The sequence below is a fragment of the Zeus faber genome (assembly GCF_960531495.2).
Source record: "Zeus faber genome assembly, chromosome: 9".
In the NCBI taxonomy this organism is placed as follows: domain Eukaryota; kingdom Metazoa; phylum Chordata; class Actinopteri; order Zeiformes; family Zeidae; genus Zeus; species Zeus faber.
The window spans coordinates 23,607,777-23,633,885 of record NC_137197.1 but is presented as its reverse complement, the minus strand read 5'-3'; the positions used below and the strand labels follow the sequence as shown (position 1 = coordinate 23,633,885).

The 26,109-nt window shown below is 44.8% G+C and overlaps 3 protein-coding genes across 3 annotated transcripts; 2 read left to right on the top strand and 1 right to left on the bottom strand.

Moving 5' to 3' along the window:
- The first annotated feature begins 858 nt into the window (after positions 1-858).
- Positions 859-5,143, top strand: blvrb (biliverdin reductase B). The gene is made up of 5 exons (XM_080007216.1): positions 859-1,077; positions 3,053-3,214; positions 3,851-3,940; positions 4,087-4,218; positions 4,592-5,143. Exons 1-5 carry the CDS (start codon positions 993-995, stop codon positions 4,750-4,752), a joined length of 630 nt encoding a protein of 209 aa, XP_079863342.1. The 5' UTR covers positions 859-992; the 3' UTR covers positions 4,753-5,143.
- Positions 5,144-6,072: 929 nt separating this feature from the next.
- sertad3 (SERTA domain containing 3) lies at positions 6,073-9,517 on the top strand (the record flags this gene model as incomplete). The annotated part of the gene is made up of 2 exons (XM_080007099.1): positions 6,073-6,160; positions 8,449-9,517. Exon 2 carries the CDS (start codon positions 8,450-8,452, stop codon positions 9,515-9,517), a length of 1,068 nt encoding a protein of 355 aa, XP_079863225.1. The 5' UTR covers positions 6,073-6,160; position 8,449.
- Positions 9,518-11,913: 2,396 nt separating this feature from the next.
- On the bottom strand, positions 11,914-21,430 carry kcnk6 (potassium channel, subfamily K, member 6). The gene is made up of 3 exons (XM_080007539.1): positions 20,981-21,430; positions 16,279-16,671; positions 11,914-13,304 (listed from the first exon to the last, which is right to left on the bottom strand). Exons 1-3 carry the CDS (start codon positions 21,363-21,365, stop codon positions 13,054-13,056), a joined length of 1,029 nt encoding a protein of 342 aa, XP_079863665.1. The 5' UTR covers positions 21,366-21,430; the 3' UTR covers positions 11,914-13,053.
- Between the last annotated feature and the right edge of the window lie 4,679 nt (positions 21,431-26,109).

The window sequence follows — 26,109 nt, the reverse complement described above, 5'->3', positions numbered from 1 at the left end:
TAAATAAAATAAATGAATTAAGGGGAAAATGCTTGTGCGTCTGATTTTTCTTTCTTCCACGCAAGTACAATGGGCTACGCCGTTGACACTGATGTTTATTTTTTTTTATTTTTTTTAAAGGTTTTTGTTGTTTTTTTTTTGTTAACGCAGTTTGTCTAATTTCTAACACATAAACGAAGTGCTCTGAGATTGCGTGTCCGTCATCAAAACCAGAAACTTGGGACAAATTAAAGGCAAACGCATCAATTTGGTGCAGACCACCATAACCATCATGTTAATTTTAAGGGTGTGTGTGTGTGTGTGTGTGTGTGTGTGTGTATACACACTTATTTTATACGTTTACTGAATTTATATTTATGTTACCTATTCATTCATGTTTTCTTTCTTGATGAATGTTAACAGGAAAAAAAATGATCATCCAGTATCCAACTAAATTTGATACCGTATACTATTTTGAACATGCCGCACTCAACTTGACCTTGAACTTAACTGCACCTCAGGTTTAGATGTAGGTCGTAGGGTTCGAGGTGGGAAATAAGGTGAAAGATGACTGATCACACCTCACATCACCCGTACAAATACCAGCGAATGACATGCTACGAATGATATACACACACACACACACATGTAGGACTTGAGACCTTTTGTGTGAATTCTCGCCATTCCCGATGAATAGCTGCACAATAAGTTAAACAAGTCAGCATCATGTTAATATTATGCATATTAGCACTATATATAGCGCTGTGCTGTGTGGGTTTCCACGCGCCGCTAGGGGGCGCTGTCCCGTCCACCTGGAGGGGCAACCTCCGCGTGAGAACAAGGAGAAGAAGCAGCCCCGTGCGGAAGTGGGCTGGTGTCTGTTACCTAAAAGGGGCGTTTCCAGTGAGACGCTTATTCTACTTATCACCGCTACCACTCAAGCCCTTCGCCCGAACCCCGTTACTACTCATTACCGCCGACCCCTCTCATCCTGAAGCTCGCAGACCGACAACATGTCCGACTCCATCAAGAACGTCGCGATATTTGGTGCCACGGGCATGACCGGTCAGGTGACGGTCCCGCGAGCCGTGGCTGCAGGTAAGAGCCAATCAGCGACAAGAACCAAAAACACACACGCACACAAAAATATATATATATTTATTTATTTATTTTTTAATCTTTTTTTTCTGTCGTTATTTTTCTTTTAGATGTTTTAAAATCTATATCAGTCAAATTTGTACTTAATTGTATGCATGCGTGCATATATATTCGCATACAATTAAATAAAAATTGCATATGCATATATATATATATATATATATATATATATATATATATATATATAAATGCGCGCATGCATGCATACAATTAAATACAAATTTGACTGATATCGATTAAAAAATAATTGATCTCAATACAGCAAAAAATAAGGGAAAAATTAATGACAGAAAGAAGGGCTGAACATAATTTCTCGCATTTATTTGGCAAGAAAAATAAGGTGGAGCAGGACAGCATAGAAAAATCGAAAAAATGTGTTAAACTTGCTAAGTATTTAATAGTGAGGGAGCGGAACCAATGAAACACACTAAACATTAACATGGCACACTTGACAAAAGATCATTAATATTCATGGTTCAAAAATGTTAGACTTTGTACAGACTGAAGATGCTATTTTTTCCAGTAACTATATCAACATAATATCTGTAGGTTGAGTTTCAATTATTTTCAGAACCAGGTAAGGCAAAAAAAAAAACCAACCAATGATTTTAAATAATCTCTAAACTTGGTTGAATAGAAATTAGCAAAATAACCTATATTTTAAGAATCCTTCAATAACTTAAGAGCTGTAATAATTCAGAAATGTTCAGAACTCTCTTGTTTATAGCCTACATACAAAAGAGGGAAAGCTTCAAACAAATATATTTAGTTTAGCACATTACCAGAAATGACGTATCTGCAAACACTTTTCATTTTTTCATTTGCATTTGATTGATTTTGATTTGCCAGCATTTCCATTTCCTTGTGTCAGGTCACTTCAGGCTCAGAGTGCTTGGTCATGTTAGACGTTGAGCTTTTTTCTGAGTCATGCTTGCCTGTCCCCCAGATAGCAGATAGTGGCAGTGATAGGGGTTCACTATCTCTCTCACACAGACTGGGTGGGTTCCAGATGTCTCTTTTTGGAGTTGTAGGAGCTTCTGGAAAAGGCCATTTTCCATTCTGACCGAGTTATTTAAACCAACAGAGTTATCAAAAGTCACATATCCTGTCATGTGTTGTTACGCAATGTCTAATCCTCTTTTCTGCCCTCCCTCACAAGTGTTTACTTTTGGTAATACTTGCTTTAAGAATATTCAACATTGGTAAACTCAACATCTTATTAAAAACAAATGCTTGTGCTGTATTGTCACTGTGCATATACTGTATGAAAAATAGATTTTAACTTTTATTTGACAATTTGGAGTCTAGTCAGAGTTTATAATCAGACTATCACACAATGGTTTTTTTTTAACAATCTTTCTGCTATATGTTGTAATTTTATTTCTATATTAGATTTTGTCTCACTTTAAAGCTTTATTTTTTATTCCTGTAGCTATTATAGTATATATATAGTTTATTATAGTAGAAAATTTATTTTTTCAGAAAGGTATCTCTGGAAAAATAATTTGTCTTATATATATTTTTTGATACGTGCCAGAAAAATATTTACTAAAGTAGTGCAATTTTATTTGTGTTGTTTTCACTCATGGTGTCTTTCCCCATATCCACATGGGTACATTTATTATGTGACTTCAAGATGAGTTAGGATAAGTTCAAGTGAGGATTCAGCAAATAAATGTATTTTACCATAATGCTATGATGTACATTAATAAGCGTAAATTAATCAAAGTATTGAAAAATAATCAAGTTTTATCTACTATGAAAATGATGGTCAGTTGCAGCCCTTCACGATACGCTGCTTTTGCGCATATCGCGTTGAATGAGTGGTCCAGTATGGGGAGGTCTTGCTTTTCGATGGTTACCCACTGGAGACCAGGCGGTAGTAAACCCCCGCACTCACAGTCCTTCCCACCAGGATACAACGTGACCGTGCTGGTGCGGGATCTGAGCCGACTGCCCGCTGACCACAAGGCCAGCAGGGTGGTGGTGGGAGACGTGCTGAACAAAGACGATGTCAAGAAAACCATGGAGGGCCAGGACGCCGTCATCATCGTCCTGGGCACCAGAAGCGACCTCAGTAAGACAAAGAGTGGAACAAACAAATAAATATAGAAATGATAAACAAATACACCACGGTCCAACAACACACAAAAGTATTTTTCTGTGTATTTCTGCTTCTTCACACATACATACAGTATGTTGACATAAACAGATGTTTAGTATGATTTCTTTTTCAAGATCTACAATCTATTTTAATGTACTTTTTTTTTCTAATGTTAACTCCCCTCTATACGTTTATACTACAATGGCCCATTTAAGGATTTCAATTTAACATAAGTGCTCGCAGCGTATCTTTAGTCTACATCAAGGCAGGAGCAATGAAATATAAATACCTCCAATAAAGTGTGATAATTAAACACAAAGCTAGACACGATGGATACAATATTTTGGCCACATCCAACTCTAGGTACAGTAGAATATAATGCGTAGAAGCAAAGTCTTCCTTCAATCGTTCATCTGCTGCTGTTTAAGAACATCCAAATTCTTGGAAAAATGTATGACTTGAACAAGTCAAATGTCTGTTTAAGTCTGTTTTCCTTGACTGGTAACATGTCACTGTGTTAAAAAAAAAAGACGCATTAAAAAAAAAAAAAAAGAAAGAAAAATAAGTCACTGACAGTAGCTGAGATCTGTGCTGCTCTGTGCCCCCCAGGCCCCACCACCATGATGTCTGAAGGCACCAGGAACATTATAGACACCATGAAAGCTCGTGGGATCACCAAGGTGATCGGCTGCATGTCAGGTAGGTTACCAACAACGTTGTTAAACTATATACATTAAAACATAAACATTGACTCTATATGCACAAATATCAAAACTGGTATTGGATATCAGTCCAATACCATAGGGTGTGACAGGACGTCTGATATGAAATTTGTCCACTCCCAGCTTTTCTGCTGTGGGATCGGACCAAGGTCCCGCCCCGCCTGCGTGATGTGACGGCGGACCACGACAGGATGCATGCTGTGCTGAAAGAATCTGGGCTCAACTATGTGGCCGTCATGCCCCCTCACATCGGTGGTCAGTAGGAAGAGGAAATAAAAGACTTTATGACAAAATAAGACATTTACAGTTTAGGAAAAAAAAAAAAAAAGATCACATTTTTGTCTATGAACTATTTGTTTTTGTTTCCACGACCATTCTTCATCCTCTGGCCAGAAAGTATTACTTTTAAAAGACAAGAGTTCTATCATTTATTAATAAAGACCCTATAGGAATTTCGGGAAGCAATTATCTTTAACGACGTAAGAGAATTTAAGAATTGAAAGTTTTTGATCTAGGTGTAATGTTTAGACATAAATGAGCGTATTTAACTACATCTGTTTGTTGAAAATTCTCTTTAAATGACATTCGGTGGCACGAATTAAACGCTGAATACCTTCTTTCCGTGCAGACAACCTGCCTCTGACCGAAAAGTACACGGTGACGGAGAACATGCTGAAGGGACGGGCCATCTCCAAGTACGACCTGGGAGATTTCTTCGTCAAATGTCTGTCCACCTCTGAATGGGACGGCAAGACGGTCGGCTTGTGTGGGGAGTACAGCTCATCCTGAACACATCAGGACATGCCCTTGAAGCTGTAGTTGCCCCTGGATGATAACACTTAAATTAAATGAAGGAGAAAAGACTATTCAATTCATAGCTAAAGCATTCTTTAAAAAAATACAATACATGTCTTAGGGTTTCTGTCACTCTTTTTATAATCTCTGATAAAATATGAGCAGCTTTGGCAGTTGTAATTTATAAATTTCATTTAAATGTGTCAAATTGTTTCAAATGAAATGTGCCAAGGTTATTTTTTTACAGTGTTATCTTTCATTTACCAAAACCAGTACATGGAATAAAGTGAATGTTGATTACTTGATGTCATGCGATGCCTGCTGTTGCATTTTGAAGTCTGTGATTTTAAGAGCTTTTGAAATAAAAGACCGTATTGTGCATGAAGTTGTGTTGAAAGTGTGTGAACCACATGGGGGGATGTTGCCATGTACCACCCAGCAATTGACACTGAATAGACTTCTCTATTCAAACAACCAGTTATTGTGAACTAAATTCACCAAAATTACTTTCTTATTAATTTCCTGGAACGCAGCGGTGTGTATCACCTTCTAATTAAAGCTACACTACACTGTATAAATAGATGTGCAAAGTACTTCAGTACATTTTTTCAAGTATGTGTACTTTCTTTTCAGCTTTGACTGTACTACATTTCAAAGCACATATCTATACTTTTTTTTTTTTAAACTACATTTCTTACTACTTTTACTTTCCTGTTTGGCAGATAAAAATGAGGATCTGCTGATCTAGGATTGCTCATCAGTGATTCATTAGTTCTAAATATTGGTTACGACTGACACCACCTACACTTTACTACACTAAATTATAATCAGGATGAGCAAAGCAAATAAATAAAAATTACAGTAGCACTTTATGGTGTATTATAGGCTCAGTTAGATCAAGGCACTGGAGCAATGGCAATGCAGTACATTTACTTCGGTCATTTTGTGTAATGGCATTCGTGCTTTTACTGAAGTAAAAGGTCAGAGTACTTCTCCCATCACTGTGTATGAATAAACTCATTATGGTGATCATCAGCCCTTCAGCATGACAGTAAAGTGTCTGGAGCCAGAGCCGGTTTGAGACCAGGCTGCTTACCCTGCACAGCGACACCCGGTGGTCCGCAGAAGTTACAGCGGCCACTTAACATACTCCAAAAAGGTGGAAAAACAAAACGGCTATAACAATATGAGAGTTATACAGCACCCCAAACTACGAGTGCTTTAACATCCGCGGCATGGGTGTCGACATCCCGGCGTAATATCTCCGGTGTTCTGAGCATATCTCTCCCCTTCTTCCACCGACGACCCGCCTGACGTCACGCCATCGTAATTCGGCGTAAACTCGGTGTCAACAAACGGAGCTTCACTCCGGAGGGGGGACGCGGCTCCTACCTGCAGCAAGGTAAACATATCTGATAAAGTACCGCATTTACCACCGACTTTCACCCTTTCCTGTGCTCGTTCGGAAACGACCCGCGTAGCGTGTCATAGCTCGTCAAACGAGATCACTTTTTTTTTTTTTTTTACTGACATCTGCAGAACAGCAAACTAACATTTTTATTTGATTATCTTCCAAATGTCCTCGTTGTTCGGTCACTCTTCTCACCACTTCGGTCCGGTTCCGCTGGACAGGAAGTGTTTACTTTCGTTATTGGAGGTATGCCTCACCCACCCACCGGTGATGTAATCAGCAATGAATCAATCATCGATGAATCAATAAATCAATCATCAATGAATAAATGCAACTCGATCATACAGACCGGTGTCGTGCCAATAAGTGATCGCAGCCGCTACCGTGTCACCGAAACATCATTTTTGCCTCAGAATGACTTGGTTTCATTCAGGGGGGTTATATTTTACAGATTATAACCCAGCGCGTATGTTTTGCCTGTTGGAATGCCTTTTTAAAAGGGGCCAAAAACAGTAACATGTCATTTTGCCCTTGCCAAAAACTCATCGCAGCGCCTGCCTTGTCGCCGAAAGGTTGGTTCTGCCTCAAAATGACTTGGTTCCACTCTTTATGGTTATATTTGACAGATTATAACCCACCCAGTCCTTTTTTTTACCAGTTTAAATACGTTTAATGGGCCAATACAACTCATAAAATGGAGTTGCGCACTTCATGGGTGTTATATTTCAAAGCTTATAGCCCACCCAGTCCTTTTTACCTGTGGAAATGCCTTTTGAACGGCCAAAACCAGTAAAGTGTCGTTTTCCCCTTGTAAAAAAAGGTAATTGTAGCTCCTACCCTGCGACTGAAAGGTTTTTTTGGACTCAAAAGGACTGTTTCATTCCTGAGGGTTATATTTTACAGACCATAGCCCACCCAGCGTACGGCAAGCACTTTCTGGCGGATGATCACTTTTTGGCACGACATCGGCGACTGGAATGGGGAAACCAATGCTCGATCGCTGAGAAAATAAATGAATCAAACATTTCTTGTGTTACTTAAACCAACGTCCCTGTTCCGTACACTCAAGGCTGTGCAATACACCACCTGCAAAACGTGGAGGCGTTATTTGAAATGTACCGTTTAAAGTTACTTACCCACAATGCCACTCTGCGCAGCCACCGAGGCCCAGTTCGGGTCAAGCTTTTATGTTTCTTAGGGGCTTTATTCGCACGGGAAGCACACCTTTAAAGCCCCGAAACGAACTGGAAAAACAGGTGAAGAGTGTCACCGAGAATTAAAACGTAAAAGGGGCAAGTGTTGCTATTAAAGTGAGTGAAGACAACCTTAAAATAGAAAGGAGGAGAAAAAAAAACACTTGGCAATTAAAAATAATAACAGTTTATAAATACAAATACGAACATAGACAAAAACGCAGACCGAAATGTTTGACCATTGTACTTCAAAATATAAATATAAATTCTCAAAGTCGGACTGAAGACTTTTTAGAATCGTTCAAAAAAAAGGACGAAGAGGAAAGAACTACATTACCCACCATGCCACACCCGCCGCCACCAATCCCGTCCGAGCTACGCAAAAGAAAACTCCATTACCCATAATGCCGTTACCCACAATGCCACGCTCCACCGCCCTCCCCCACCGCTTACGTTGAGAGAAAAAAAGAAAAAAAAAACTCAAATCACGGGCGGGAGAAGGAGCCTTTCCCCGCAGCGGCGCCAGTCACCGGGTGAGGATATGAGGATATAAGGATATAAGGATATAAGACTCCCGTTCGTCTCGACGATTTTGTTGGGTTTTTTTTTTGCTGCGCGATTTAAAAGTATTAAACTTCAAATCGGTTAAACCGCGAAGGGAAACGACGTTAGCAAGAGCGACGGTATCGACGAGGAGTGGGAGACGGGAAGTGAGATCAACAGGTCGGATGAGTTTTGGGTTTATCAGCGTTTCCTTACGTAACAGGTCCGTGCTATTCTTGTTGTAACACAGTATGGATTATATCTATTTTTTTATATTTAATAGTTTACCCAGTCCCATAAGTGTCCTATTTACGACAATGTGCATTGTTGAGACAGAAGGTCATTGTAAATGTTTAGGTTAGTTGTAAAATGCCGTTCTGTGTGTATATATATTTTTAGGTTCATTGTATATTGTCTTTTTTACATCATTTTTTTTAGCAAACTTTTGGGTTTATTGACATTCTCTGCATGCTGCCGCAACACTGCGCTTTACCTCCAGGGATGCATAATGTATTTATGTATCTATCATCTCTCCATCTCAAGGATGATCATGAAGGGGCAGAAGCGTAAGCTGCAGCCGGAGGACGCGGAGATTTGGGAAAACGCGGTGGCCCTGGAAAGCCAGCGGCAGTTTGTGTTCTGCGTCTCGCTCAACAAGTACCAGCGTGGCCAGGAGTTGCCCGAGCCAAGTCTCCGGAGGTCGGTTTTAATAGCGAACACCCTCAGGCAAATCAGTCTGGGGGCGAGCAGGTCCTCGGAGGGTAATGGTGGCTCACCGCCCCGCACGGCGTCCGCTCCCCAATCCAAGGAGAACGCGGGCCACGGTGTGGCAGGACCAAACCGCCACCCCCATAACACCCATTTAGCTGGAGCTCGTGGTGCATCAGCAGCGTCGAACCACCACAACACCGTTTCGAGCAGGTCTCCGGCCACCTGCCCCTCGGGTATCCCGAATGAGAGCGTTCGCATGGAGGATGACTCCGAGGACTGGGAGTCCATGTCGTCCGACCAGGATTTCTCGCTCTCGGCCGCTATCTCCTCAATCCTGACTACTCTGGAATCCTCCGCCGACGGGAACCCCGGCGTCCCGTTCGGTCAGGCGACGTCGTGTACACCCCTGAGGTCCCTGGAGAACCTGTCGGCGCCCGCCGGCGTCCCTCTGGGAGACGTAGCGTCCAAACAAGGGGTCAAGGGTCAGTGGGGAAGCGTTGGTGAGTCCAGGGCCATAGAGAGTTGCGTCGAAGTGATGAGGTCCAGCTACTTGGGTGATCTGGTCGTTGATGACCTGTTCCAGGACATAGACACGTCCCTGCTAGAGAGGGACATGGGGGCGCTGGGGATGAGGGCAGGAGGAGGGGGCCACTCGGGCGGAGACGATTACCTGCGTTACCTCCCTCCTCTGTCCTCCACCTCTTCCCCCTTATCTCCGTCCGCCATCTCTTTCTCCTCCTCTCCTCCCTTCTCCCTTTCCTTCAATCAGAGCGTGATATGCCTGCCCTCCTTCTCCGCCTTCAGTCCTGCAAGTTCCTCTTGCTCGCCTTCCTCAGGCCAGGGTCACGGGAGGGAAGGCCTGGAGTTGGAGCACCTGATGGAGATCCTTGTGGAATCCTGATGGAGGAGGATCAATCAACAGGAAATTCTCCTCAACCGCATGGGCTTGGGTTCAAAACAAAGACTGAAGTGGAAACTTTGAAACTGACTCAATTAGTAGAATCAAATATTGTTTTTTTATATTTGAATGCAGAACTTGTTTTATCAGGAGATTGGGTCATCACCAGACTAGTTGAAAACACTACCCCTTGTTAAATTCTTATCTGGTGCTAGAAATGATTTATTTAATCTTTTTTATATATACATATATATAGATGAATGATATAGGAATTTGAATCTAACTTAAAGAAGCAGGCTAGTTTGAGAGGACGCAGTGATTGGACAGTGTTTCTGGCAATCGATTGGAGTATAACCCAAAGGGTAAAATATACAAAATAATTGACATTGGGGAAAGGTGTGTGTTTATTTGCCATCGCTCAGAATTAGTGTTGCATTATATGTAACCCCATAATTAACCTGTTTTTACACTGCAAGTAGTTTATCTACTACTCTACTCCTCTTTTGGGCAGTACAGCATTTTGATCTGGTCCCTTGGAGTTTGGGCAAACATGCAACACATGGGTCTGTGATGAAGCAATGGAGCCTGTGGTGGCTTTGAAAGACAAGCAAAATGTTGATGTGATGAGAGGAACAAGGTTGACGGTGAACAGTGATGTTAGGAAGGTATTTTTAAGATATATCAAGTTATGAAATAACTTCTAATATCTGGTCCAAGTGAGATTGAGAATTGCTTTGAGATATATTTAAGTTGTATCCTGTCTTTTTTTTAATTATTATTTTAACAACAGTATAATGTTTTAAATGAATATGAAATGGTTTCTGGCTGTGTTGCATGGCATACATTATTGTATGGTTCCTGCTCTGCCTCTGACCTGATGCTTTTTGTGACTGAATACTTGTGTCGAAGCTGGACCAGGGCTCTGAGGGAAAGGCGTGGTCCACCAGCCAGGCAAACTGATTCCTAAATATGACCAGCAGCCTCCAAGACTTAATTTCTACCATAAAACGTATTATGGCAAGTCTGATAACGTGCTACAGCAGCTGGGGGAAACATGTTAATGTTGCCAGCCGTGGCTCATGTCGACAGCATGTGGCCACCTGCGGTTCCCGGCCCTTGTTTGTGGTTTAAAATGTAATTGTTGGGTCGTTTTCGGTCTGGTTTACGTCTCTGAATTGTTGCACTTTTGTTAAAAAATATGCATGGCCTTTAATGTGAATCAAGCCTTTTGTCCTCAGACATCCAGCTGTGTTGCCTCAGCGGAGAAAGAAAGATGGTGTCTACTCAAGAGGCAAAGTTTAAAAATCGAAATGTTGCCCGTAAGATTCTGATGTCTTGTTCCTTAAGTGAGCACAAGTATGTTAAGAGAAACGGTCAAACTCAGACTGAACAGGCTCAGGGGTGAAGACGCAAACTGTACTAGATGCATCCAATACCACTGCCCTGTGTTTGGGAAAAGCCCAATCTTAGCCCTGTCTGACAGGTTTTTGTAAAGATAACTCTTTGTTACTGTGGATCAAAGTTGCTTTTTATGCAAAGGTCCACTTAACTCACTTAATCTTGCAATGTCAAATTATTTATAAATGAACTTGATAACAAGATGGGTAATTTTAATAAAATATTGTATTCGTATTTTATAATTATTTTACATTTGTAGTGTTTTAAAATTGTTAACGTATCACCCTAGCAGTTATTTTATTGTAATGCTTTGTTAAAATATATTTTCTAGTTTTGTGGTTAGTTTGGGCTTTCTGGCCAATCTAAAATACTGTATGTATATTTCTAAGGCTAAGGTTAATAAACCTGGAATGTCTTTTACCTTGTTTATGTTCTGTTTCTAATAATAAAAATTGTCATATGTTGTGAACTTCATTATTTATGTTCTACATCTCCACATATTAATTTCCATGAAACAAAACATACTCGGGATTGATCAATAAAACTTCACCATCAATTGGGACCAGTAAACAGTATCAGGTGCTGATCCAAACCACTTTACTTTAGTTCAACAGTGAGACTTGGACTGACAATTTTGGATCAGGGGAACGTAATGATTGGAGGGAGTGTTTTTTTTTTCTTCCATTAATGACATACATCTCAACTAGTCAAAAAAGAATACTGAGAATCAGTTTGTTTAAAGGGATAAGTAACAGTGGAGCATCAAAGAATGAAGAACTATGTTGGTACCTCTTGCCTTCACCCCCATCTCCATGAGCTACAGTATTCTGAAATTGAGAGAAAGTATTAATACCTTTAAGTTAAAGGTTAATAAATCTATGGAAGTGATTTTGTTTGGAAAAACCCAGACTTACAGAAATTTTGCAAAGCGCAGCAATATTTGCTACAAGTGTTGATGTTGAGATATCACACATGACAACATATTACAAAGCAGAGTTTATTATATAATTTTAAGCAATACGAATAGTCAAATTGACATTCCAATAACTTGTGTACACCAATGTGGTCTGGAAAAAACTATATGTACAAATACAAACTTACAGTATCAGGATGCAATTTCCCCGGTGATGGCAAGAGAGATGTATTTCTCTAATTGTGTGCGATTTTAAATTTACTTTTGTGATCGTGGATGAAAAAAGGAATCAACATGACACCACATTAAATGTTTAAAAATATCGATGACAGTCATACGCAAATAACAAAACAATATGTATAAGGGAGATGGACGAGTACTAATTGGCTTTCCGTCGTTCAGCGTCACACTTCAAATTGCCACGATCCAACATTTACCTGTTTACTCGGTTTGCATCGGCACTACTTCCCGCACGATTCCCTCCAAACCAACGTTTTAACCCTATTATTACCATTTTGGAGGTGCAGCGACACGGTGCAGTACAGACCATTAAGCACCAGGGGGCAGCAGCATACCAGTGGACCACCCATGTTCTGAGTACGCTCAAGAAACACTTCCCAAAGATCCATTTTCTCAGGTACAGGAACCCACCCAACAACAACAATTTTGGGGGTAACGAGATGTGCTTTTTTACGATGTGTCTACAACCGGGCTTGATTATACACAGCAGTTTGAGTGTTAGCTCAGGTAGGCCTTCGACCCTAACTATAAAAGGCCATAAAAACATCCACACAAAATATGTTTGGTCACTGTCAGTCGTTGGGTTTGGGTGTAAAAAAACAAAACAAAACAAAAAAAACACTTCCTGATCTGTGTGAGCCGTGGCTCAGACACAAATGCCAAGTCTGCTTGGTCGAAAGCCAAACAACGAATAAAGTTTGGGTGCTTTATCGGAGGGTACAACTGTGCACGGAACGTCTTTCGGATCCCTCTCCTGCGGCACAGAGAAACGTTTCCATCTTGATGAACTGACAGAACTGCCAAATCTCCCTTCTCAAATTCATATCCGTGGCCTCCGTGCTCCCCGCGGCCCCGCGTCGTCAGACGAGGAGACAACAGAAAGACGAAGACGACACAGAAACACAAAAACAAGGCTTCAGATTCACCCCACCGGGTCACCCGGGTGGTTGGTCACTGGAGGTAGTGGACGGGTTTCGGGTGGCGCGACTCAACCCTTGTTGATGCTGTTGTACGTGGGCTGGGACCCGGGGTCCAGGGGCCTGGTGGCGTGCTTCTCCGCCAGGAAGGACTGGGCCCGGTCCCGGGGGCCGTCCGCTATGATGGGCTCCCGGCCTTCCTCCTGCTCGGTGTCGTCGCAGTGCGGCAGGTGCAGGAAGCTGGTCAGGCCGTGCAGGTCGGACATCTTGTGGAAGGTGCGCAGCAGGAGGTACATCATCATCAGACCCAGGAACAGGTAGACTGGAGGCAGAGGGAGACAAACCGGACAGGTCACAACGGCGCTCCGTTTCCGATCTGATGACATGCATTCGGCTTTTTGGGGCATTTACCTACGCCTCAAAATGGCGGACACCTCTATCCCGGCTTGCTACCCTCACAATGATGCAGGGCTGCATCTCTGAACTTACATGTCAGCAGCTGGTTGTGACCTCATTTTAATCTGACCTGGTAACTGCACGGAAGGAACTTCTCTCGTTGAAAAGTACCACCGCACTAGCCAGGACTTATTGGGGACCAGGAACTAACTTACCGAGCGCCTCCTGTTGCAGAAGGCCCGAGGAACCACGTCCCTGGTTCCGCCGTCCTTTGCGGTGGAGAGAGGCCCAGGGCTGAAGGATCATAAGAATCCAGATGCATATTCGATTGCCAACATCCGACCCTTTTGAATGCGCATGCGTCTATGCAGTGGCTGGGTAACTGTACAGAGGGGCTTTTTTTGGGTTGTTTTTTTTGACACTTTTGTTTGACAATGACACTTTGGTTCCTTTGTCTCCGTGCAAGTCACATGTCTATTCTTCTTCCACACATCCACAGAGCAGGCATCCCACACAATGCCGCCCCCACTCTGCATTGAGGCCAACTATTAAACAACTGAAATAAAGGATTACAGAGGCCTTGGCACAGGTTTAAAAAAAAAAAAAAAAAAAAAGTTTCTACCATTGACCTTACGGACACACTACTTTGCTCCATCTAGTGTTTTCACAGATGTGCAACCGTTAGAAATCCGCACCAATTAGATTTTCCATTGTAACACCAAGTAGGTGTGGTACTGTTTACTTGTTCATATTAGGTGTGAATACATAGATTGACAGAGAATCACCATAAATGCTTTTAGCAACGAGCACCTTGGGTATAAAATGTTATTTCCGCCCCCCCAGGACGTGCTTTCCAGCCAGCGAGAACAAGTGATTTCCAGCAAAGTGGCCTCTAATCCTCCTTCAGTTGTGAGAGGACATTCAGGTCAATCATGGCATGACCTACATTAATATTATCAATGTATAGCTCGGGCCAAGCAAGTAAGATATAAAAAAAAAAAAGCCCCCCTGTTTGCGGATGAGTGGGCCTCTCTCCAGAGGGTTAAGCTCCGAGACCGACGAGAACCTATGAGGGGAATAAAAAAAAACAAAAAAACAAAGAGCAGACCCCAACACGTGCACGTGGGCTCGGGCGATTCCTTTGACCCGGGAAGGGAAGTTTCCCTTCAAACTGCTGTAGAGCAAAGTCGGACGTTCCTACCCCATGACCGCCCCCCCCCAGGCAAACAGCGAACGCAGAGACTCCGAAGACATCATCTTCTGTCACGTCACCGTTCTGACACTCACAAACAATAAGAACGGCCTGCATGTCGCCTGTGTCCCCGGCCTGATCACTCCTGCAGGCCACTGTTCCAAATTGATGGCGCGTTTGACACCAAGTGGCCTATTTCATCATCAGCAGGAAGACAAAAAAAAATAAATAACGAAAAAGGTTTGCGTGGCAGGAGTGAATGTCATGTATTTATCTAGTTATTTATTAAGAGCGAGGCAGAATCCTACAGAACACGAATGGAAAAATAAAAAAAGGAGAGCGCTTCATTGATCCCCAGGGTTAGGAAACTCATGGAACAGCGAAAGGATGCAGGGGTGCAAGACCAGGCCAAGAGCACTGGGGTCATTTCCCGAGTTTGGGTCATCGATCGCGTTCCCCCTCCGTCTTCCCCGTCTGCGCCTGATCACCCCGACGGTACGAGCTCTTAACATTTTTATCACGTTCCATCTGGACGCCGACACAGTGCGGTCCTGCCGCTGCCCTTTGGACGTTAAGCAGAACAGAACGGGGGCCGCGGCCAGGCGGGTCGGTGGTTCGAAATCCAGAAAGGGTTTAATACACCCGAGCCATGTGCTTTGCTTTGAACAAACAATATCAAAAATAAAATTAAAATTAAGAAAAAAAAATAAAAAATCGCCGTCTCGTCCTGATTCGTACCTGTCGGCACCGGGAAACGTCACAAAGCCCTCATCACAGGGATGAGGGCTTTAAAACAGAGAACGAATGAATAATACTGGTTGTGTGACATGAGTGAAATGCAATTAATTTTTAAAATGTTAAAATATAAACCATTATTGTTTTTGGTTCATGGCGTCAAAATGTAACATTTCTACCAAAATAACAAATATGGAGATAAAGAAAACAAGGATTCTCAGGAACTGCAAAGGATATCATGTCTTCTGCGGTGAAATCAGTCGAGCGCAGTTTACACTTTTTAAATGTCATCCCTGCTGTGTCAGTTCATTTCCCGCTGTCAGAACAAAAACGATTCAAAAACCAAAAATCACATGAAGGTGATCAGTTAAAGAAAGAGAAACACAAACACAAAAAAGTATAGACTGTTAAAATGTTGATATTGTTTGTGCGGTCCTGGCATCGTATTTTAAACCCAGCAGCTAATCATGAATTGCAACCAGTCCCAACCCAGTTCTTAATCCCAGCCTTCTCAATCAATTTCTGGACACAGTCATGGAGGCGTTCACTCAGTCCAACATTTTAATAAGGCCTGGGTTGAAATGACAAGCCCAGCCTCTAAGGTAAATATCGTCGACGAGCTTCCCTGCGCCTCCGAGAAACACCCAACTTATTACAGAGGTCCATCTTTTGTAATTGTGCGCAACGTTTCTGAATCCGAGCCTGGACCATGTGAGGATATGGCCGGCGGCTCCAACAGGATCCTGATGAGCTCCACCTTCTTTATCAATAGATGGACGGACGAGACGCACTGTAGAATAATATTCAAGTAAGGCCTCTCTGCCGAGGTCCGGTTAAAAATAAGTTAGATAATGTTACAGAAGATGTTATCTGTACCGTCCACGGGGTTGCACCTGGAGCCCTAGAACTACTCATATTTTTCCTCATATGGACGGAGAGTTTTGCAGACAGACGGAATGCAAGCCGGACTCACCCATAACCGCAACCTTGTACAGTGGCCGGTACGCCTGACCCGGCTGCTCCCCCGGCACAAAGTCTCCGAGGCCGATGGTGCACAGCGAGATGAAGCAGAAGTAGATGGCGTCCAGGAAGGACCAGGTCGCCTCGATGGAGCTGAAGACGGCGGCCGGCGCCACGAAGAACAGCAGCACCGCCAGCACCACCAGCAGGGAGAAGTGGAGCGCCGAGGCCGGCCGGGGGTCCAGGCCCGAGCGCTGGAGCAGCCCGATGGGGGCGTAGACCAGGGGGTACATGAGCCGCTGGACGCAGGCGGTCAGCACCAGCATGGTGAAGGGAACGCCCACCAGGGCGTAGAGGATGGAGAAGGCCTTCCCAGCGTCGGACAGAGGGGTGGTGTGGCCGTAACCTGCGGAGAGGAGGTGGGTTAAATGTAGACGGAGTAAAGGCAACACACACACACACACTCACTCACTCACTCACTCACTCACTCACACTCTCACTCTCCTGGTGGCAGTTGGTCGGCGTAATTGAGACAATTATAATTAACTGTGTTTGCACATCGCACCTCGCCTCGAGTCTCAAAAGTTCACCTCAGAGGCCTTTGCATCAGTGATATTTAAATATTGCGGTTGCAGTCGGGACCAGAACGCTGCACCTGCGTCGGTGCCCCCACTCACGTGGGGAGCACCGGCACGATGACGAAGCAGAGGAAGCTGTTTGACTCTGGGGCGAAATGTTCGACTCACCCGCCGACATCACAAGCGGATGAGCAAATTGATTCAAATGACAAAGAGCCAGATGAACCCGAGTGAAAAAGAAAAAAAAAAAAAAAAAAAAGGAAATTTGGGAGGTCTACAGGAGGGATCGGGCGGGGGTAACGTTTGCTCTACTAATTTATTGTGGGTTGATTTAACACTTTGGAGATTAACGTCCGATCTTAGTATTTTCCACTGTAGGGCTGTGCCCGACTCGGTTCTGTCAGTCGAATCGGGTTTGGCTGCTCGATATGAAGACCCGACGATTCGTTCCTTTTATTTCAGTTCAGCGCCGCAGTAAACTCCCGTGTCAGCGTCGGCCACTCTCACGTCTTAACACCTTTCTTCACCGTCCGTGACGTGAAAACACCGGGTTTCCACAAAGTCAGAGAAAGTAAAAGCCTGCGTCCTGCTCATAGTTGAGCTCTTCTTCTTGCTTCTCTCTCGTCTGCGTCATTCAATGGCAACATTCCAAGACCAATAACGTCATGCATTTCCACAGTGTGAAATCCAGTTTTCCGTTTCATTGTTGTCCTCCCAGGGATCAGCTTTCCTGTTGAATTGGACAATTTTGAGCACCTCTGAATGGACAACGCAATGGGCAGCCCTACACTTTAAATAACTCCATCCGGGCTCTGTGGAAGTCACGGCCCACACCTTCCTTTACTTCCCCTCGCAGCAGACCCAAATTTGGAAATAATTAAATGGGACAAAGTTGTGCTAAAAAGGAGAGGGGGAGATCGGGTGCCTTTTGCGCGCCTGTCTCTCTCCGACGGCACAGACGATGCACGTACTACCGATCCGCACGGCAGCTTTTTTATATTACCTTATTTTACGTCTCCTTATGGAACGAAACAAGTGCGTATTAGCTTAGATTACATTCGATTCAGCTCATTGTCATTGCACAGAGTACAAGTACTGAAGCGGCAAAATGCATCTCCCTGCATTTTACCATCCCAGTAACTGACGTACCTAGGAGCAGTGGGCTGCATGGAGCGGCACCCGGGGAGCAGTTAGGGGGTTAAGTGTCTTGCTCAAGGACATGTCAGCAGCTACCAGGAGGAGCAGGGCATCGAACCGGCAATATTCCGATGACTCGACGACCCGCTCCACCTCGTGAGCCACCGCCCCCCTATGGAACGAAACCGTGCGTAATGGGGACACCCTCTCTTTACGACACGGCCATCCCAGGGGGTTACTTTCCGACTGGACGCCTTGATTGATTGCACTCTTTACAAAAAATATTTTCCATGTTGTTTGATCTCACCTTTCTGTTGAAAAGTCTGCGTAACCGTGCGCAGTTCAGCGACCGTGGATTCAAAAGGAAGCGGCACTTACTGCACGCCGCGCGGCGCCGCGCCTGTAGGCTGGCTCAACGCGTCCGGTGGACTTCCCCCGTGACGCCGCGGTGCACGTGTGCGTATTGACCCGTAGGGGGCGTACCCAACGGCTCGACAACACCGTTGCATCCCTACTGCTTAGTTAGATCGAACGTCAAGGAGGATTTCGAATTTCTTTGTTATTCGCTGCTGAAATTAATTCCCTCCATCGGCAACACTTTAACTATCCTGATAAAAAGAGGAAACTCAGTGATGGGGGACGTTGTCAATACTGATCCTTTTTTTTTTTTTTTTTTTAAACACCCTGGGTTAAATCTCAATCCATTCCAGGTTGTTTGCAGGCAGAACCAATAAAAGATCCTGTAACTAGTAAATAAACGTCTGTTATCCAAAAGTGCCACGGTAACAGTTATTAGGCCCAGATCTAACATCGTTACACCGTCAAGTTTCACAAAGGTCCTCCATAAAAGCACGATTGGGACAATGTGTTTTTGAAGAAGAGGGAAAAACAAACCGAGGTCTGAGAAGCGCACAAAGCCCTCTCTGTGCGGGTCGGCCCACTAGGTTGTTTATCCTTAGTCACTCAGAGGGTTTGCCAAACATAGTTCCTTCAAAACACAAGCCGCAGATACAGATCTTTATTCTGCTTTGTTGTTCATCTCCACATTTGAATTGCAATGTGTTCTGCGTGAACAGCCAGGAGGCAGGAAAATCAACACCACAACACTTTGACTCGTCTGGTTTGGTTCGGTTACACGGTTTTCCTGCACTGCATCTCGAAAGGCCTTTCCAGCCTCGCAAACATGATTTCACCTGGTTAAAAAAAATAATAATAAAAATACTTTTACCAGTCGCAGTCCGGCCGCCGGGTATTTTATTTATTTTTTTAATTATTTTAAAATCCCATCTAAAACCATCAAGCTGCTTCCACGGCCAGAGTCGTCTCCAGGTTTCGAGCGGAGCGCTGCACAACGAGAGGACAAGTAAACGAAAACAATCCTAAAATGCCCCGTGGGGAAAACAGAGAGGTCTGTCATTTCTGTTTCCCGACAACGGTTCATAAGGGTTGAGTACATTGCAGGCGTGTTCTGTCGAAAGTACCGTTAAAAAAAATTAAAAACCACCGTGAGAAACCACATAAAAAAAAAACGAACTAATATGTTGCACAAAAATAGAAGAGAAGTGTGATGTTAACGCGATACGAGGGAAAAGAAGAAGATCCGTCTCCAAATACAACGTCACTTCTGTGCAGACAACAGCGTGAACTTGCATTTGCCGTCGCGGCGAGCGCCACCCGTGCTCGCGTGTCCTTATTTGCCTTATGCAAATCAGCAGCACTTTGACCTCGACACTTCCAGCCTGTATTTCAGGAATTCCAAGTCGCAGTAGTTGGGAGAAAATACATCTCGGGGGCTGAATTCACAACATAAAATGACATGGGGGGGGGAAGAACACTTTCCACGTCTTTGGGGAGGGGCGTGGCCATCGGGGTTTTGCATGGAATAGAGTACAACTCTACAGCTCGTACAACATTTCCCTGTGTATCCATGCGATTTAATGGAAGTTTCATGTGCGTAACTGGGGGGGAAACATGGATGGGATATGATGCTGTGGAAGCGGGTAGAGGTTAAACGCGGGTGGGGGTGGCATTGGTTTTTTTTTTAATGTCAAATATGAGCTCGGGAAGACTGTACAGTGATTAAGGGCTCTGGGGGGAAACAAAACAAACAAAAAAAAAAAAAAAAAAACTGACTTTTTGGGCAACTTTCGTAGGGGACCCTCCATCCGATACGCATCTGACACACATTGTTTCTACGTGACGCCATCTGTCACTTAACTTATCTTATCGGCCGGGATGTGGAGCGCCCCGTTCCCCCCCAAAAAAATCCAGATGACTTTGACCCCCCCCCTCCCCTCCGCCCTCCTCCCTCCTCCCAGCTACACGTCACTCCGTCAGGGCACAAGAACATTTTTCCCCGATTCCATTGTCGGACGAATACGACCAAAGTGTGGAGTCGTGTCGAAATGGGGTGGAGAGGTGGGCTTGCCTCACGACCCTCGGTGTCTCCTCAGGCAGACCTGCGTTTTGAGGGTGAAAACCGTACGTTCCCGTCCGCAGCGCGGGAGGGTTAAAGCGGAAGTCCGTGAGCTGGTCTGTGTTGGGAGGACGACGCCGGGAACCCCGGAATTCCATTCACAGCATTTCATTTCCTCCGCGTCCAGGTTTACCCTCGTCTTCGCTCTGAAACGCTCACTTCCTTTCCCACAAAGTTTGCCTCTATCTGACCGGTTGGTTTGTTTTTGTCTCGTTCACTTGAGCTGGGAGGGCGGGGACATTTTTTGTTCTCTATTTAGGTGAGTATTCATCGGCATCGGCAGCCCACCGACCACCCGCTGCCTTACACTTCATGCGTGTGGCGGACCCCGCCACCTCCAATGGAAACAACATATAGGGGAGCACAAATAACAACACAAATGACATGAATAAAAGTGTCTAATAAAGTGGCAGCTCAACAAAGTTAACAAACTTGGGACTTGTTTTTTGTTTTTTTACCCTAAATAATCTTACGGATGACCACTTTAATGTTTGCACCAAAAAGTTTTCCTGGCTCCCACTCACCCACTGTGGTGACCAGGGTGTTGGCGAAGAACATGGAGGAGGCCAGGTCCCAGTTGGAGCTGGACGTGGCGTTCCTCAGCACCGACACCCCGAACCGGTTGGCGGACAGCACCTTCTCCAGGAACTCCTCCAGCAGCGTGGAGTTGATGCAGCCCCGCTCCAGCAGCTCCCGCCGCAGGGCCACCATCTCCTCCCGGAGCTTCTCCTCCACCGGCCGCTCGATGCTGGCGAACACCAGGGCGCCCAGCAGCAGGTAGACCACGTAGAAGAGCACGAAGCCCAGCAGCAGGATCCACGGCTTGCTGTCGAGCCGCGCGTCGTGCTTGCAGCGCGGGTTGGACGAGCCGGCCCCCATCGCTTCCCCCCGTGCCCGCTCGGTGTGCATTGACGTCCGCGGCTTTTCCCTCCTCTTCTCCGTCCGTCCGTTCGTGCGTACAAACTTTTTTTTTTCCTTCTGTGGAAGACGGAGCCGGAGCCGGAGCCGGAGCCGGAGCTGGACTCCTCCTCCTCCTTCGGACCGGGCGAGAGGGGTGTGTTCTGCGGAGACCTCTGGAGGTTCTAGTTGTTTTGTTTCCACTCTGGAAATATTGTCGAATCAACAGAAAGTTGAAAAACAAAAAAAATAGGGGGGATTTTTTTGAATATTTATTTTTTTATTTTTGTTTTTTATTAGGCGTGTCAAACATACGGCCCGCAGGCTGGATTGGGGCCAGCAGAGGGGCCAAACCCGGTCCGCTGGATGTTTTCTTTTGATTTTTCTTTTCAAATCTCCCCCTTTCACAGAAATCATACCTTAATCCTAATCAAATATTTAAATATTACAAATACAAAATGTTATATATATATATATATATATATATATATATATATATAAACTTTTTTTTATATATATATTTTTTTCTCCATTCAACTTTGCCCGTTAGATTTTCTCTGTGGGAAATTGCAAGCACTGTTACACAAAATAAATACACACCACAAGAGTGGAACACTTGCGATCGGATCACCCAGGATGCAAGGCATGCATCTTCATGCCAGGGATGCGGCTTAATCATCTGCACTTGAGTTGAGGTCTCTTAAGATATGACGCTGCATTCCACTGAAGTTGGAACTCGGAAAAATCCAACCTCCTCCAGGGAAAAGCGGAAAAGCACGGCTATTTAAGTAGGTATTCCGAGTTGGAATTTCCGGGGCAGATGGCTAGGGCCAGGGCCAGGGCCGGCCGCCGGCATAAACACTACATGCGGCTGTTTAGGGCCACGGCCACTGGGGGTGGGGGCACACGATTAGTGTGTCTGTTTGTGTGGGTGTGTGTGGGTTGGTGCTGGGGGGGCCCGCCTCGGGTCAGAAAAGCCATCAGCGAAAGCGAACCGCCGCGCATCCAGTTCATGGATGAGTATTCTGTTTGCACGGAGAGGGAGACTCTGCCAGAGGGGTTTTTTTTTTCTTCGACGTCTGACTTCGATCTTAACGACTCGCAGGTGCTTGCAGAATTCACAAGCCGCCAAACAACGTCACTGCGGGCCTCCCTGTTTTTTTTCCCCGAACAGAGCCAATCAAACGCATTCGGCTCCAAAATCTGAAGTGCCGACTTCTGAGGGAATGCAGCACGAGAGTCAGTCTAGTCGACCGACATAAAATGCTCGTAAAAATTAAACGACATTTGTGAAATGAAACACTTTGTGGCCGTGGGGGAGACGTGATAGCAGGTTGAAAAAGAATGTAATTTAATTCACCCGAGTGGAACCTTATTAGCCCTAAAGAGGCTGTGTTGGTCATGCACACGTCCTCAATTACGGTTTAACAAAAAGTCATGCGACCCTCATTTTGCAGTCACACTTTGACCATTCTGGTCTAAAATGAGTTTTTTCTTTATTGGCCCTGTAGGCAACTTATTTATTTATTATCATATATTTGATGAAGCCCATTGACTGGATGAGGCCCAGGGCTGTTATTGGGCTCAGTGCACAGTGCCCTGCATTCATTCAGGCATAGGTTGTTTTTTGTTCAGGGGATTCGTGGAGGAAACTTTTTAAACATTGATTCGTGTAGGGAGCATCGACAGAGCACGAAAGCTTTATTTCACATTTTTTCACATAACCAATACCATCCATCCATCCATCTCTGACGGTATATCTGGGACTCCCTCAAAACAACCACTTGGTCTGGCTCTGTGTGACGGTGCGCGCTGCTTTCTCAATGATGCTTCGCTCAAAGCTGCTTATGATCTTTAAATGTGCAAATCACATTTTTGAGGAAAAAAAACACAAAAAAAAAACAACTTTCCAGGGTTTTCTCCGAAAGGAGATAAAGTTCTCATATATAATACAAAACAATATTGCCGTAGATGAACCATTTTTTAAAAATATATTTAATATATTAACATTGATATCTCCATCTCCATCTCTTATCTTGCCCAGTTTCAATTATGAACATCAATGAGCACAAATTCCCAGTGCACCTCAAAGGGCTTGGCAACCGGGCGCCAAATTGAATTTCCTTTTAATTATTATTGACATATATATATATTTTTTTTTTCCTTCTCAGATTCCGACGCCTTTTTTGGACCTCCTGGCCGTATCCTAGCGACCAAACTGTTTTTCATCAGCCCGGCACAAACCACGACACCCAGGCGGTTCTCAGGGGATGCCAGTGCCCACAAGTGCACGCCTGCTCACCCACGGGGTCACGTCGGGCCGTGTGCGAGCCGACTGCGTTTTCCGCCGGGCTGTTATTATGGTCTGTTATTATGGCCGCAGCAGGCAAGCAGCTGCTCCGAGTGACTCAGCAAATATCCTGTTAACTCTTCCCCGACCGGAGAGCGCCGGTCCTCCGCTGATCTGCCCGATCTTCACTCTCAGGGCTACGAAGCATGCATGCAAATAGAGGCTCGCCTCTCCCCTCCTCTCCTCACGGCCTGGTGACGATTGACAACGGGGGTTGAAAATGCAGAGGGCGAGGTGATACAAGCTATGTCGCTGAGAGGTGTCGCGAGGTGTCGTCATCCCACAGGTCGTCCACAGGGCAGCGTTGTCACAAACAGTCCCTGATGATTTAAGAATGAACAAAGAGTTGCATTGCAGGTTGAGAAGTTCAACTCCCCTTGCAGACCAACTCTGTGTAAGATGCAATGGAACAAATACTCTGTGTTGTGTGCCCAGCATGCTGACAGCACAGGTTTATAAATAAGTAAGTAAATAAATAATACAGGGGTGTTTTAACCTTCACCACTTCACGTGGGCTGCGTTACGTGTTTCAAGCCGCGGTTGGGGGTCCGTGCGCGAGACAAACGCAGCCTCGAAGCTCTTTCTGGCTGAGGAAGGTGGAATCAGTCAACAGTACAATCAGTAAAGCAACAGGGAGGAAAAGTCATTTCCAGAGCTTTACAGTTAAAGTGGTAATCCATAAGATTGTTTTGGTAAAAAATCCCATGTTTTATACTTTATTTAGCGGGCACTTTATAAGAAACGGCCGTGCAATGTGTTTGTGTCACGCATGTGCTCCTCCACACGCCGTTTCTTTTTTTTGGTGGCGTGGTCCGCCACCCCGCAAGGTGAAGGGCAGCCACAGTGAATAAGCTTAAGCGGCGCGGCTAGCTGCGGTCGGTAAACTGCCGACATGGATGAACGTTCACGAAAACAAACCCCGAAACATTTCCCTCCCAGCTCAAGCGAGCGAGGGGAATCAATCGACCAGAAAAAGTCAAACTTTGGAGAAAAGAAAATGACGTCAGAGAGCGAGGACGAGAAAATAAACTTTGCGGATTGAAATGGATTTCCGGGACCCGTAGTGTACCACGCCCAACACGGACGATCCCACAGATCTTTATGGCTTCAGTTGAGAGCGCTGGGTGGAGATCTTTTGGGTGGAGATCGTTTTGGACGCATCAACACGTCTAGCGATGCATGCGTGCACGCATTCGCCCCCCCCCTCTCCTCACAGTCTGGTGACGATAACAACGGGGGGGGTTAAAAAAAAAAGCAGAATGTGTGACGATGCAAACTATGTCACTGAGGGGCGTCGCAAATTCCCCCTTTCGGATGCCGCTCTCTCTCTCTCTCTCTCTCAGCCGCTGGACACACCAGGAGCAGCCGCCGGGGGCGAGCAAGGGGGGTCGGGGAAAAAACGGGAACGCCTGATTTCCACTCCCAACATCAAGAGGCAGGTGTTTCCTGAGAAGCATGAGCACCGCCATCCCTCCTGCAGAGACGCAGACCTGCAGAGCTTCATGGGTTTAACCAACCAATTGGTGCAATCTTATGTAACATGAAATGGACAAATAAGAAAAGCGCTTTAGACAAGTGGTTCGATTCCCCATTCTGTTTGTCAGGGTTTTTTTTTGTTTTCTTTTGGTCTCTGTGCGCGATGGAAACAGGGGTAGAGATGTTGATCTTTACACCGTTTTTACAGATGCCTTTTATCTTTAATATGTGTCAGCATTCTGTGTTTTGTTCGCCGATGAGCCGTGTGGAAATTCAGATGTTTTTGAAATCCTCTCCGCCCTCGGGTTGAAATGCAGGATCAGCGAAATAGTGTGGAAGCTCTGAATCAGTTATGGGTTAAAGGTCTATTGACACTGATTTCTGATCCAGCATGAAAACAAGGGGAATGAGGGCGTGGTGCGGGACACTGCGGCGCCGTCGGGGGGATTGATTTTAGGTCGAAATTCTTCTTTTTAAATCGGTATAGACGGACACTTGAAGCAGGCAGCTTTCAGCGCGTGGCTTATCTTTTGCAGGGAGTGCAAGACTAGCCTGAGGGGCCACGACGCTGTTCAACCGCACGTTACCTCCATGCATCGAGGTCGACTCTTGCTCAGCTAAAGGCTGTTTAAAATAAATATCTCAACCAAAGATATAAAGACAAAAAAGGAGGAAACCCAATAGCCGAATAAAAGCATCAGATGAGAAATCTCCATTAATCCCAGTCATCCTGAACAGGAATAGGCGAGAATTAAACTGGATGGATGAATAGAGTGAATGGAAACCACAACAAAGTCGAGTATTGTAATTATACCTATAGTTATTCTCAATGCTCCCTCCGGTCTACAGTAGCATGCGATCCTGACTACGTTTTACTTTTGGATTTACGGGGCAGGTAGTACTTTCAGTCGTGCTGGGTGACCAGTCGTA

Excerpts from the sequence above, each read along its gene's own strand:
- kcnk6 (XM_080007539.1), bottom strand. The coding sequence starts at position 21,365 with ATGCACACCGAGCGGGCACGGGGGGAAGCGATGGGGGCCGGCTCGTCC. Across the intron at positions 16,672-20,980 it reads CACCCTGGTCACCACAGTGG|GTTACGGCCACACCACCCCT; the intron begins GTGAGTGGGAGC and ends TCCTCTCCGCAG. Across the intron at positions 13,305-16,278 it reads GTACAAGGTTGCGGTTATGG|TCTACCTGTTCCTGGGTCTG; the intron begins GTGAGTCCGGCT and ends CTCTGCCTCCAG.
- blvrb (XM_080007216.1), top strand. The coding sequence starts at position 993 with ATGTCCGACTCCATCAAGAACGTCGCGATATTTGGTGCCACGGGCATG. Across the intron at positions 1,078-3,052 it reads CCCGCGAGCCGTGGCTGCAG|GATACAACGTGACCGTGCTG; the intron begins GTAAGAGCCAAT and ends CCTTCCCACCAG. Across the intron at positions 3,215-3,850 it reads GGGCACCAGAAGCGACCTCA|GCCCCACCACCATGATGTCT; the intron begins GTAAGACAAAGA and ends TGTGCCCCCCAG.